At 55.5% G+C, this 12,315-nt stretch overlaps 1 protein-coding gene across 2 annotated transcripts; it reads left to right on the top strand.

The window, feature by feature from the left end:
• Nucleotides 1-517: 517 nt before the first annotated feature.
• SLAMF8 (SLAM family member 8) lies at nt 518-11,919 on the top strand. 2 transcript variants are annotated; one of them, XR_009347478.1, is made up of 6 exons: nt 518-1,547; nt 3,831-4,139; nt 7,380-7,685; nt 7,766-7,870; nt 8,688-9,771; nt 9,898-11,919. XR_009347478.1 is itself a non-coding variant. In XM_059146272.1 (5 exons), exons 1-5 carry the CDS (start codon nt 1,457-1,459, stop codon nt 8,750-8,752), a joined length of 876 nt encoding a protein of 291 aa, XP_059002255.1. In that variant the 5' UTR covers nt 518-1,456; the 3' UTR covers nt 8,753-11,919. The 2 variants fall into 2 exon arrangements, 1 of the variants encoding a protein (XP_059002255.1); XM_059146272.1 differs by having other exon boundaries at nt 8,688-11,919.
• Nucleotides 11,920-12,315: the final 396 nt, after the last annotated feature.

Below are 12,315 nucleotides of genomic sequence, written 5' to 3'. Positions count from 1 at the left end.
GGTTCTACTTCCTGCTCAGAACCTGCCCCAGCCCCTGGCTCTCCCCTTCTCTCTGCCTGTCCAATTCATGCCTACCAGCAAGGTGCAGTTCAAAGCCCACTTTGGGGGATGTGCCCCCCCGCCCGCATTCACAGGGATCTCTCCCCCACCCCCTCTGCAGCGAGAAGACCCCGCTGCCCATTGCAAGAGCTGTGCTTGTCTGCCGGGGGCCTTCCTTCCAGGCATACCCTGTTTCTACACTTGGGCTGTGAGGCCCTGGAGAGCAGGAAGCCTAACCCAGGGTCCCCCAGCTCTCCTGTCACTGTGCCTGCCTCGCTCTTGGCCGGGTCCCAAGCCAAGGTCAGGAGTTCCGCGGGACGAGACACCACGAGCTCTTGGCTGGGTCCCAAGCCGAGGTCAGGAGTTCTGCGGGACGAGACACCACGAGCCTGGCGTGTCTCTTGGGGGTTCCCCTGGTCTTGCTGCAGAGTCTCCCCTGACTCAAGCAGGCCCGTGTAACTGGAAGTGAGAAGAGACGTGGGGTGAGGAGGGGCAGCGCCGGCAAAGGGGCCCAGGCTCCCCGGGGCGAGCCTCCCACCCCAGCTCTCGCTCATGACCTCTGCAAGGGGCTAACCTCGCTCCGAGTTCAAATCAGTAAGACCCTCAAGAAGTCTAGAATTCACGCTCTCGTTTGCAAATGTTTAGGAAACACCCACGGTATGCCGAGCGCCAAGGGGAACACAGGCACAGGTAGGTGAAGACCTTGCTGGCAAGCAGTCCGAGGAGACCAGAAAACCACCACGAGACAGTGTGCCGAGGGCGGAGAGCTGGCCGGCATGGGGCTCGGGATGGCTTGAGTGGGAGCTGGCCGGCCGTGGCGTGCCCGGTCCCTGGTCCTGAGGACCGGATGGAGCAGCACACCTGCCGGAAGAGCGAGCACAGAGCGTGGGGTGTCGTGGGTGCTCCCCGGAGGGGCCGTCCTGCCTTCACATGGCCAGAGAGCGGACTGGGGAGCCCAGCTCGGGCCAGCAGACCGGAGTTGAACTTAGGAGTGCCTTGTACACCAAGCTGAGGGTTTTGTCTTTTGTTTTCTGAGGGCAGTGGGAGGTGCGGAAGAATTTTAGAGAAGTAACACAGGGAACTGCAATCTAGAGGGTTCTCTGTGGCTACGGCAGGAAAGCAGCCGGCCGTGGGGCCGGTGGGATCCAGAGAAGGCTGGCGGATCCAAACGGAGGATGTGGGCTTGTGTTGAGGCATCTGTTGCCGGCGATGGCCTTGGCCAACCACGGGCACATGGAAGAGGCTGACTTACAAGAATCCACTCCTGATAAAGCCCCGCCAGGCCGGGGCCAACTTCCACTTTCCTCTGGAGACTTTCATTTTCGGGGCATCCAGTTCTGAGTCAAAGATTCCTCCTTTGGAACATGGGACTTTCCAGAAGGACCACAGCCTCTTCCGCACACCCACTTGACCCCAGATGTTCTGGATTTGGGTTGTTGAAGGAGTCTGCTGGCCTCTCGGGAGAAAGATGGCCCTGTGGTCCCTGTGGAGCCTGCTTCTCTGGGAAGGTAAGGGGGGCCAGTGTGTGGCCTGTCCTCAGAGAGTTGGGTGCCTCCCCCCCCAGGGCCCTTTGCCTGCTGTCTGGGCAGGGACCCCATCCCCAGCGAGAGCCCAGGGGCTGGGGAGGGACAGGGAAGACTGAAGAATGTTCTCGGTGACCTTAGAAGATGGACCCAGCCAAGCTCTGCAGCTCCTTGGGTGGAAGGCGGTGGAGGCCGTAGCAGCGTCCACGTCCGGGGGACATGAGCTGTTCCGTGGCCCTGGGCCGTTCAAAACTAAGGCAGGTGGTCCCAGTGGTTTGGAAAGTCTCAGTTGTGGGAAGGGTGAAGGAATTCTACTACAGTCTGAGAAGAAGGAGGTCAGGGCGGAGCAGGCTCGGACAAGGTTGGGTGCCTTTCCCTCAGCCGGGGGGAAGCCAAGGCTGCTCCCCGCTGGTCTGTGTAAGGGAGGCGGGTATTGCGGAGGGCGACAAGGGAGAGCGAGCCACACAGAGCACATGGACTTGGCAGGTGGGAAGGGTGTGCTGTGGGAAGGGCGGCCCCCGGTGATCCCCCTTCCTGTCTGCTGCCTGACCTCCCCCCGCGGTTAGCAAGCAGCACACGTGACAGGGACCAGCACTGCAGGGCCAGGGGGCAGGAATCAAAGGAGCCCAGATTCCCACCAGGGACTCCAAGGGACTTGGAGATGACTTCAGCCAATGTCCCTCACCTGGGCCTGTCCAAGCACGGCGGGAAATCCTCACAAAGGAAAAAGAACCTGTGTGGTGCACAAATCTTTCAAATCCTGGGATGTGGAAGGCAAAACAGCCCCTTAATGGTAAACCAGATGCGTCCCACTGTTTGGCTGCGCCCTCTTGTTTCGGGGCTGAGACCACAGAAGGGACCAGGGCCATGGGCTGATGTCACAGAGCAGGTCTGCGGCAGACTTCAGGCAGGACAGACTGAGGAGCCTTGACCAGCATCCGGCTCTGTGCTCTGTGCAGGCCAGGTCTCCCCCCGCAGTAACTGCTGCAGCCGGACCTGGAGGGCAGTGAGACAGGCGGGGGCTGGCCGAATGACCCCCAGCATGCGGCTGTTCGAGCCCACTCCCAGGGTCTGGGCACAGTTCTACACGAGCTGTGTGCTGCTTTCTGCCCCTGTGTCCCCCGGGGCCGGGGGCCCGGCGACTCCTCGGGGACTCATGTCTTTCACCCAGTACAATGCGCTGAGTGTCTCCTCCACGCTCCTGCTGGTGTGGGCGTGGGGTAGGAAGAAGACAAGAGGCACCCGTGGCCCCACGTGGCAGCCCCTGCCGCAGCCACAGGCAATCACGGCAGAGGGACCCAGCACCCCCGGCTGCAGGCCACTCAGAGAAACAGTGCGGACCCCCCCCCCCCTGCGAGATGGGGAAGCCAAGAGAGGCAGGCGGTGTTCAACGATGAGCAGCATTGGACAGCGAGGGAGTCAGGCCTCCCAGAGCCCTCAAACTCAGCATCCCCCCGACTGCTTCTCCTCCTGCTCTGGACCACGGAGAACAGTGCTCTGTGGGTCCCTCGTGCCCTCCCTGGCCTTCGCCGTCACTCCCCAGACCACACCTAGGACCAGACCGCACCGGCTGCACAGGTCCTCCCGCTTCTCCCCATCTCAGCCGCCCCCATCACTGCGCAGGCGCAGGCCGAGGCACAGGAGAAGGCCGGCCTGCTCCAGTTTCCCACACCCCTGCTGGTGCGGCTCTCCAACCGGCATCTCGCCCTCTTACTCCCTCACTTTAAACCCTGTGCGAGGCCCCCCCAGGGCTCTAGTGCGAAGCCCAGGTGCTGCGGGAGCTGACTCCCGCCCACTCCTCGGGCCAGCGTCTTCCTCCCCTGCAGAGAGCTGCTTTCAGTTCCCAGAACCAGGAGCTCCGGATGCCCTCCAGGCCCTTGCACGCTTCCCCATCCCTGCTCTGCACAGCCTTCCTCCACCCGACCTGTCTGATCCCCTCTCCTCCTGGTCTCAGCTTCACCACTTCTCGGAGCCCCCAAGGCCGTTGCCACACGTGTGCTCTCCCAGGGCATCCCTTCTTCGCCATCGTGGGACCTAACTTAATATGCTTAGAGTCGGGCTTCCTCTGTGAGCGCCCAGAGCACAGACGCAGGCTTCTGTCCCTTGTGCTTTTATTCCCAGCCCCCAGCACAGTGTACCTTGCTCGGGTGGAGGGAGCGTGCCTCGCAGCCGCTTAGCTGGGTGCCTGAGCGTGGCCCGGGAGGGGTGAGGAACCTTGGCCAGGCAGCAACGGGGCTCCGTTCTTCCAGCATTTCTTCCCACCTGCAGCCTCCAGCGCACAAGTGCATGGCCAGGTTGGGGGCTCCGTGCTGCTGGTGGCAGAGCGCCCTTCCGGCTTCCAAGTCCGAGAGGCCATCTGGAGATCTCTCTGGCCTTCCGAGGAGCTTCTGGCCACATTTTTCCGGGGCACCCCAGAGACTCTGTACCGCTCCCGCTTCCTGGGCCGAGCCCAGCTGCACAGCAACCTCAGCCTGGAGCTCCAGCCGCTGGAGTCTGGAGACAGCGGCAACTTCTCCGTGCTGCTGGTGGACACGGGCGGTAGGTCCCGGACCCAGGTCCTGCAGCTCAAGGTGTACGGTGAGTGCGCCCCACACTGGACTGTGTGCTGCCCACAAAGAAAGTTCCTGAAAGGGGTCCTGTGTCCCGGGAGCTGGGGAGACCTCTGGCCTCAGGCCTTGCAGCTGATTTGGGACACATCTGAGAAAGCTCCTCAGGGACTCCCAGGTGCCCTCTTGTGTGAGGCAGCCCAGCTTTGCCAACCCACTGATCTTGCCCAAATCCCAGCGGGGTCCTTTCTAGGCTCTGTGGCCTTGGACACGATGCAAAGCTTCCCGAGCATTCACCTTTCTCATTGATCAAATGGGCGTCGTGAGTGGTAGTACACATAGCTGCCCACAAAGGCAGGATACACTGCATCTGGGAACACATCCAAGACGGAGGTCTGGCCTACACTCCAGAATGCTAAGGTTATCAGATGTGCCATTGTTAGACAAAACACTAACAAGAAAAAACATATTGCCAATCAAACTATGGCACAATGTTTTTTTACTAAAAATTAAAACATAATTGAAGCATGGAATGTTCATTTCATATTGCTTTGAAGAGTTCTTTAGACGTAGAGACTTTTAACTATATGACATTCATGGATGCTCTCAATTATTCATTGTTGCAAAACAAACCACCCCAAAACTTACTGCCTGAAAACAGCTATTTTAATTTCTCACCACCTGCAGGGTGGCGGGGCTCAGTGGGGGTCTTCTGCTCCCCGTGGTTTGCCAGACTAGTCCATGCAGCCAGTCAACACCTCAGCTGGGGTGGCTGGCTTCACTGGGCACTGGGCGAGCTAATTTTTCCAGCACTTCACCTCCACAATCTCCACCTCCTCCATCACCATCACCTTTACCTCCACCTTCTTCACCGTCAACTCCACCACCACCATCACCATCACCTCCACTATCACCTTCACCTCCACCCTCTTCACCATCACCTCCACCATCATCACCATAATCTCCACCTTCTCCATCACCTCTACCACCATAACTTCCACCATCACCTCCACCTCCACCACTTCCACTTCCACCACCATCTCCTTCTCCACCAACACCTTCACCTCCACCTTCTTCACCATTACCTCCACCATCACCATCACCATCACCATCAGCTCTACCTTCTCCACCATCACCTCCACCATCAGCTTCACCATCAGCTCTACCACCATCACCATCATTTCCAACTTCTCCATCACCTCCACCTTCTCCATCACCTCCAACTTCTCCATTACCTCCTTCTCCAGTATCACCTCCAACACTACCATCACCTCCACCTTCTCCACAATCACTGCCAACTCCACCATCACCTCCACCACCACCTTCACCATCACCTGCACCATCACCTCCTCCACTACCTTCACCATAACCTTCACTTTCTCCACCATCACCTCCACCATCATCTTCACCACCATCACGTCTATGTCTACCACCTCCACCATCACCACCTCTATCTCCACCTCTACTGCCTCCCCTTCCACCATATTTGTTGCTGATCAAGGGGAAAAAAAAAATGGCCTTTTAGCTCTCATTTATCTGCCTAATGGCTTGGAAAAAGAATGCGAGGTACCCCAAATCACTATTTCAGTAAAACCTCAGAAATTTGGTAGGGCAATAGGGAGAAAAAGTTCTAGTGTTAAGAATGAAAAGTCGGGGTGACAGCTAGGAAGAGGAAGACAGTGAGGAAGAGAAAGTCAGGAAACCGGGAAGGAGAGAGGACCCCAGCCACCCCCACCACTAACCCAGGGGCAGCTAGCAGGTTGTCTGTGAGCCACTCAGGATGCCAGCACGCCATTATTCGTGTGTTCTGGATGCACGCAGCCCAGAACCCAGTTGCATGGCTTGGCAGGCAGAGCACTGGCTGGATTTCAGCAGCCCCACCCTCACTGGTTATCTCCTTAGCCCAGGGCCCTTGTGCAGTGAATAACCTCCACAACCATACAGGCAGCCCTGGAGCCTCTTCCTGCTCTGAGTCTCAGCTGCTGCACGTGTGAAATGAGGACATTGAATGGGATAACACACGCAGCACCCACACCACTAAGCTCTCAAATGCCTTGTTCTCAGCATCTGAATTACAGATTTTAAGGAAATTGCTGTTTTATTGCTTCCAAATACATAGCATGATTAGAACTAATTGCACTACGCTGCCAGCAGCCGTCCTTGGGAGCTCTGCTTTGACAATAGATAAGAATGATTTGAATTAGCAGATCAGTTACTACAAATGTCAATGGGTGTTTCTACTGTGCCTGATAGTGTTTGGAAGCAGCTTGTCCTCCTAAGTAGTGTAAATATCCCCCCCACATGCATACACGGTAATCTTTGTTTATACTATTAGGGTGCCCAGCAAATCTTTCCTTTTCCATATCACAAATCCCACCAGCTTGAGCTGGCATTAATGAGGTTTTACTCTGCTTGACTCTGGAATGCTGTCAGAGACAGAGCCCTCCCGTTGTCACCAGAATGCTCTCCCGCTGGCCCCCATTGCCACGGAGACTCGAGATTTACTCATCAACCTACACAGAAAAGGCGAGCCTCTGCCAGGGAGGCCGAGACTCCAATGTGTTCACCGGTCCAGGTGGCTGAGCACCTAGAGAGCTGGGTTATGAACATAAGGAAACAGAACCCCCACCCCCTGGTCTCCCCCGCAGTTTGCACCCTTGTAATTATTTCCTTAATTATTTAGTCACTTGTCAGCACCTGTCTTCTTCACCAAACTGTAAGCTCTAATAGTCCAGGAACGTGTTTGTCTTCTTGCCTGATTTAATAGATGCCTATCACCTGTCATGAGGAAAGTGCTAAGACAAAGGACAGACAGAGTTTTGGAGTCTTCCGAGCCTGCGGTGTCAGGGAAGGCTTCAGGATCTGAAAAGCAAGCTATGTGCTCAAGCTGGGTCTTGAAGGGTTGGTAGGAGTTTCCTAGGAGGAAGAGAAGACAAAGACATACGTGCACAGCTGAGCCAGATGAAAGCGCCCAGGATATGGGAAAGTAATGGCGTGCTTGGGAGAACAGGAAATTAATCAGGGTAGGTGAGTAAGACCAGCAGGAGGTTACAGCTACAGAGGTTGACATCAACTATGTCATGAAGGATTTTGAATACCAGATTAAGGAATTCAGCCTCTGTCCTGTGGGCAATGGGAAGCCAGACTATGTTCTGGAGCAAGAGTGGGCTGGTCAGAGGTGACCTCTAACCCTGCATGGATCCCAGGGCTGGCACGATATGCCCTCCCCGGCATCACTGTAACCCATGCCCACTCCACTGTTCTTGCCTAGATGTGGTGCCCAGACCCGTAGTACAAGTATTCATCGCTGTGCCAGGAGAGACTCAGCCACCCAAGACCTGCCAGGTGTTCCTGTCCTGTTGGGCCCCCAACATCAGTGACATAACCTATAGCTGGCGACGGGAAGGGACCATTGACTTTGGTATGGAGCCAAGCGACCTCTTCACGGACGGACAGGTGCTGAGGGTTTCACTGGGACCAGGAGACAAGAGCACGACCTATTCCTGCATTGTCTCTAACCCTGTCAGCTGGGACTTGGCCACTGTCACCCCTTGGGAGAGCTGCCATCATGAGGCAGGTATGCCAAAGGCCTGGGGCCAGTGGTGGAGGGACTGTGAAGAATCAAGCCCCTCTCTGACCTGCCCCCTTCATATCCAGCCCCAGGAAATTCCTCCTACAAAGATGTGCTGCTGGTGGTGGTGCCCGTCTCCCTGCTCTTGACCCTGGCTGGTCTCCTCTCTGCCTGGCACCCCTGCTACTCAGGTAGGAGTCCTGCAGGTGCCTGGACCTCCTCCATTTTAGGCTTCAGATGGTCTGCTCTCCTTACCTCTGCCAACACATCTCCTGACTCCTACTCTGGTGTCCAATCAGATCCATCTACGTGAAGCCTCATTTGCAGTTCTTCAAATGAACTCTTGTCTTATGTATTTCTTCAGGCTTTTGCACATGCCATTATCTCTGTCTGGAACACCCTCTCCATGGTTTCCCACCCAATCCCCCCACCTCTTCATGTGACTCTGTCCTCCACAATCTCCAAGGGACACCGGCTCCAGGAAGCCTTCCTGACCTCCTCCCCTGGTCTGGGCAGAGTGGGTGTTCTTCCTTTAATCTCCATTGCCTACCCTAGTCACCGTGCTCACTGCACTTAACTCTCCCGCTGAATTCTCCGCTCCTTAAAGGCTGCCTTACCACCCCACCAGGCAACTAGCAATGGTTCCTGGAACAACGCTGGTACAGATAAAGGTTTGCTGAGTGGAAGTCTAGATGAATCCCAACCCACTCTTGCCTACCATTCCTAGGAAATGCCTCTGAAGGAAGAAACTTTCTGGCTAGGGGTTTATGAGGCCTCCTTCTCAAGGAGAAGAGAGCAGGGAAACTCAGAGGTGTGGCTGGATTCTGAACTGGCCCTCCTGCTTAGCCCTTCCCTCAACCTCAGGATGTCCTGCCCCTGACAGAAACACCCCCACAGACCTGGGCTTTGTGGAGATGTCCACCCTTGGCTGTCTGGGATGGCTTCAGGCCAAGCCAAGGATGCTAAGAGTCCAGATATCATTGGGTAACTTTCTGATCTCTTTGCCAGGGAAAAAGCAGAAGGACGTCTATAATGACAGAGTGACTCCAGAGACAGAGAACCCCCTTGTGTAGGGTTCTGGATGAAGGCAGACATAAACTGTTGCCTGGACCATCAGGAAGCCCACTGCCCAAGCCCATGATGCTCTGGAACACGTTGGTATCTGGAATCCACCATGGGCCTTGTTGCTTCCACTGAGACTTCTGTCCCACCTCTGGGAGCAGCCTAGACAGCTACTGCACTGGGAGCTGCCCAACAGAAAACACTAGCACAACCTTCCACATCCCCCCCAACCCCATCCCCGCTTCCATCCTGCTCCTGGCTCTGCTTCGGGCAAGATAACACACCATCCCCTCCAAGACACGTGAAGTTCTCCAGGATGTTGATGGTCCTAAGCATTCACCACCCCCACCATGGTTCATGAAGTATTGTTGCAGACAGAAGTTGTCTCCTCAAAGTCCATTTGTTGAAGTCCTAATCCCCAATCTCTCAGAATAGGACTGTATTTGGAAATCGGACTTCAAAGAGAAGATTAAAATTACATGAAGTCATTGGGATGGGCCCTAATCCCTTATGACTGGTGTCCTTGTAAAACAGGAAGAGACACTAGGGATGCACACACAGAGAAAAGGCCATGGAAGGACAAAGAGAGAAGGAAGACATCTACAAGCCAAGGAGAGAGGCCTCAGAAGAAACTTAACCTGCTAACACCTTGGTCTTGTGCTTTGAGCATCCAAGACTATGAGAAAATAAATTTTTGTTGTTGAAGCCACTCATTCTGTGATATCCTGTTACGGCAGCCCTCGCAGACCACAGCAAGTGTTAACTAACTGGCACCAAAGGATTGCCTCCAGTCTGGGTCCCAGACGCTAAAAGACACTAGACATCTGAACTAACAGAGAAACTCTGAACCATCCCCTTCCAGCTCCGGCCCCAGCCCAGCCCGTGTAGTTTGAGACCCTGATGTTTCTTGATGCCTGAGACATTCTCGTAAGAAAAGATCTAGAAATGGATGAAGGTGAGAGGCAGAGGACAGGATTCTCTTTCCAGCATGAAGGACTATCAGGTCGTCTGACCTTGTAGCCCCTCAAAGGTAATTCACAGGTAGAGACAATCAAGAGATGGTTGACATAGCCTGGTTGGGGTGGGGGCCATTTTGCAGGTAACACCTCGCGAATGACATTTTCACCATCTCTGCCCACCACTGTGCCTCCTGCAGGATCTGAGGTCCTCTCTGCTCTGTCCAGCACAGCGACCACAAAAGAGGTATTAAATTTTCCGCAGCCAACAGAAAGCTCTTGCACGGCTTCAAGAAAAGCAGCTCAGCCTGAGGGCCTCTGCCTGAGGCCAAGAGGGTGAGGAGCCAGAACAGCTGAGCAGAAAACAAGTGCCAAGTGCGGAGGGAACAGAGGCGGAGGCCTGGTAGAATCTGCTACACTATTTTCAGATGCACGAGCGGAAGATGCCCCCATGCTCACGGGGAAGAGACAAAGGCTCCACCCCTCCGTGCAAAGCCGGCCAAGGTCCCTGTCTCAGAGCAGCATGTGGGACGGAAGCTGTGATCATGGCCATCCCGGCTTCAGTGAAGGTGCTGAGGCTGAAACAGCATCTGCCAATCAGTGGTTCTGTCTGGGAAAACTCTGGGACTTCGCCTTTGGAAACTTCGACTTGGGGGTACGTGGCTGGCGAGTTCACGTTACTCCCACCCAGGTGCATCCCGATTCTTTTCTGGGACCTCCCTCAAGGCTTGGTACTAGAGAGGAAGGCGGCCTTGAAGAAACAGAGGCAGGGAGTGAGGTGTGTTCCCAGGACAGTTCCCATCGCTCCACCCGGGAGGTCAGTCCTGGGCAAGGGTCTCCCCTCCGTCCCCCAGGAGCTGGGCAGTCACTTCACCTTCATCAAATGGTCAGTCGGCCTCTAGATTCACAACCCCCCTCACCTAGTCAGCTCATTCTGGGATCTCCCTACCTTCTGGCTCTGCTCAGTCCACAACTGCTCTCCAGGCTTCGTCTTTTCCTCCTGCCTTACCTGTGCCCGCTTTCCCCCCTCACCTTCCCCCAAGTCCTCCTGTCCTGTGCACCGGACCCCCCAACCTGGCAACCGGTGTTGCCTCCTCCCGTCACCTGGAGGCTGTCCCTGGGGCCACTGGCTTCGTAGGCAAAGCTGTCCTCGGTCCCTCAAAATGACGTGAAAGAGAAAGCCGGGGACCTGGCCAGGAGCCGTGGGGACTCTGTGGACAAACACACACACACGCTAACTCCTTCCTTCCTTCCCTTCATTCCCTGGGCCCCACGTCAGATCCGAGCAGTTCTGGGTGGAATGGGGCCTACAGTGCTCCCTCCACGAGTTCCCTCTTAGTGACTTTATGAAGTGGTTTGATGGGGCGGCACACCCAGGCTTTTTAAGTGGATCCGTGCTGCTGGAATACGTGGCTCTTCCCACCCCTCGTGATTCCCTTGTCAAGGACTAGACGAATGACCCCACCACCACCACCAGAAAACTCAGAATGCTTCTGAGAGAGCAGGGTCTGTGTGGCAAACATTGGGATTGATGGTGCGACGTTCGCACAGAGCGAGGATCGACGGACGGTTCGGCGTGCGCTGGGTCCAGCTTGAGGCCCTGGGGAACCAGAAGTGAGTGAAACAATGTCCTTCCTTCATGGATTTTATACGCTGGAAACGCAATAGGCAAGGAAGTGTGTGTCAGATTTGACGGGTTCTCGTAAGGAGAGAAAGCAGAGTAAGAGTCTAGAGAATAATGCGTCGGGGAGAGGGAGCCTGTCTCATAAAGGCAGTGGAGAGAACCGTGGCGTGGGTGGCGGGACTAGCCTGGAGACCAGAAGGTGCGAAGGCCCCGGAGGGGGAGCGCGGTTAGTGTTTTCAAAAAATAGAGTGGACCTGTACTCCTGCGGCTAATAATACAGTATATCTTAATAAAAATTAAAAAAAAAAATAGAGTGGAGGCCAGGCTGGCTGGTGAAAACAGAGAGGGCGTGGTGGGGGAGAGTGGAATGGGGAAGATCCGAGAGGGGGCCTGGGGCCACCGCACGTGGGACCCTGGGGTCTTCACAGCACACGTCCCTGGGCTTAGCGTAGCCGGGAGCACCCCTGTCTGTTTGGGAGTCAGATTCCTCCCATGACGACCCTTCCACCATTGTTTCCAGTTGGCTCATGGTCAGACCAGAACCCTGTCCCTCTGTTTTTGCTTTTCTCTGTTTTCGTTAAATTTTCCTTGAACACGAGCCTTTGTACCTGTCCTTCTGTGCAAAGCATGAAAGCAAGAGCAGCGAGGGCGTCGGGGTCACGAGACGTGACGTCAGCGAGAATGGAGAGGGGGCGTAGCAAAAGGCGAGGGTGAGACAGACGCGTTTGTTTTCATCAGTAGAGACAGGAATACCCAGGGCCTTGTTTAAAAACGTTTTTTTCATAGGGACACCTGGGTGACTCAGTTGGTGACGCGTCTGCCTTCAGCTCAGGTCATGATCTCAGGGTCCTGGGATGGAGCCTCGCATCAGGCTCCCTGCCCGGCGGGGGTGTCTGCTTCTCCCTCAGCCCCTCCCCCTGCTTCTGCTCACACGATCTCTCTCAAATAAATAAATAATCTTTTAAAAAACTTTTTTGGCAAACGACATCTCTGG

The sequence above is a fragment of the Mustela lutreola genome, chromosome 14 (assembly GCF_030435805.1).
Source record: "Mustela lutreola isolate mMusLut2 chromosome 14, mMusLut2.pri, whole genome shotgun sequence".
NCBI classification, from domain to species: domain Eukaryota; kingdom Metazoa; phylum Chordata; class Mammalia; order Carnivora; family Mustelidae; genus Mustela; species Mustela lutreola.
This window is presented reverse-complemented; position numbering and strand designations above follow the sequence as displayed.

Bases quoted from the DNA above. Each gene is read 5' to 3' on its own strand.
- SLAMF8 (XM_059146272.1), top strand. From the start codon at position 1,457: ATGTTCTGGATTTGGGTTGTTGAAGGAGTCTGCTGGCCTCTCGGGAGA. The intron at 4,140-7,379 runs GTGAGTGCGCCC...GTTCTTGCCTAG, and splicing joins CCTGCAGCTCAAGGTGTACG to ATGTGGTGCCCAGACCCGTA. The intron at 7,871-8,687 runs GTAGGAGTCCTG...TCTCTTTGCCAG, and splicing joins CTGGCACCCCTGCTACTCAG to GGAAAAAGCAGAAGGACGTC.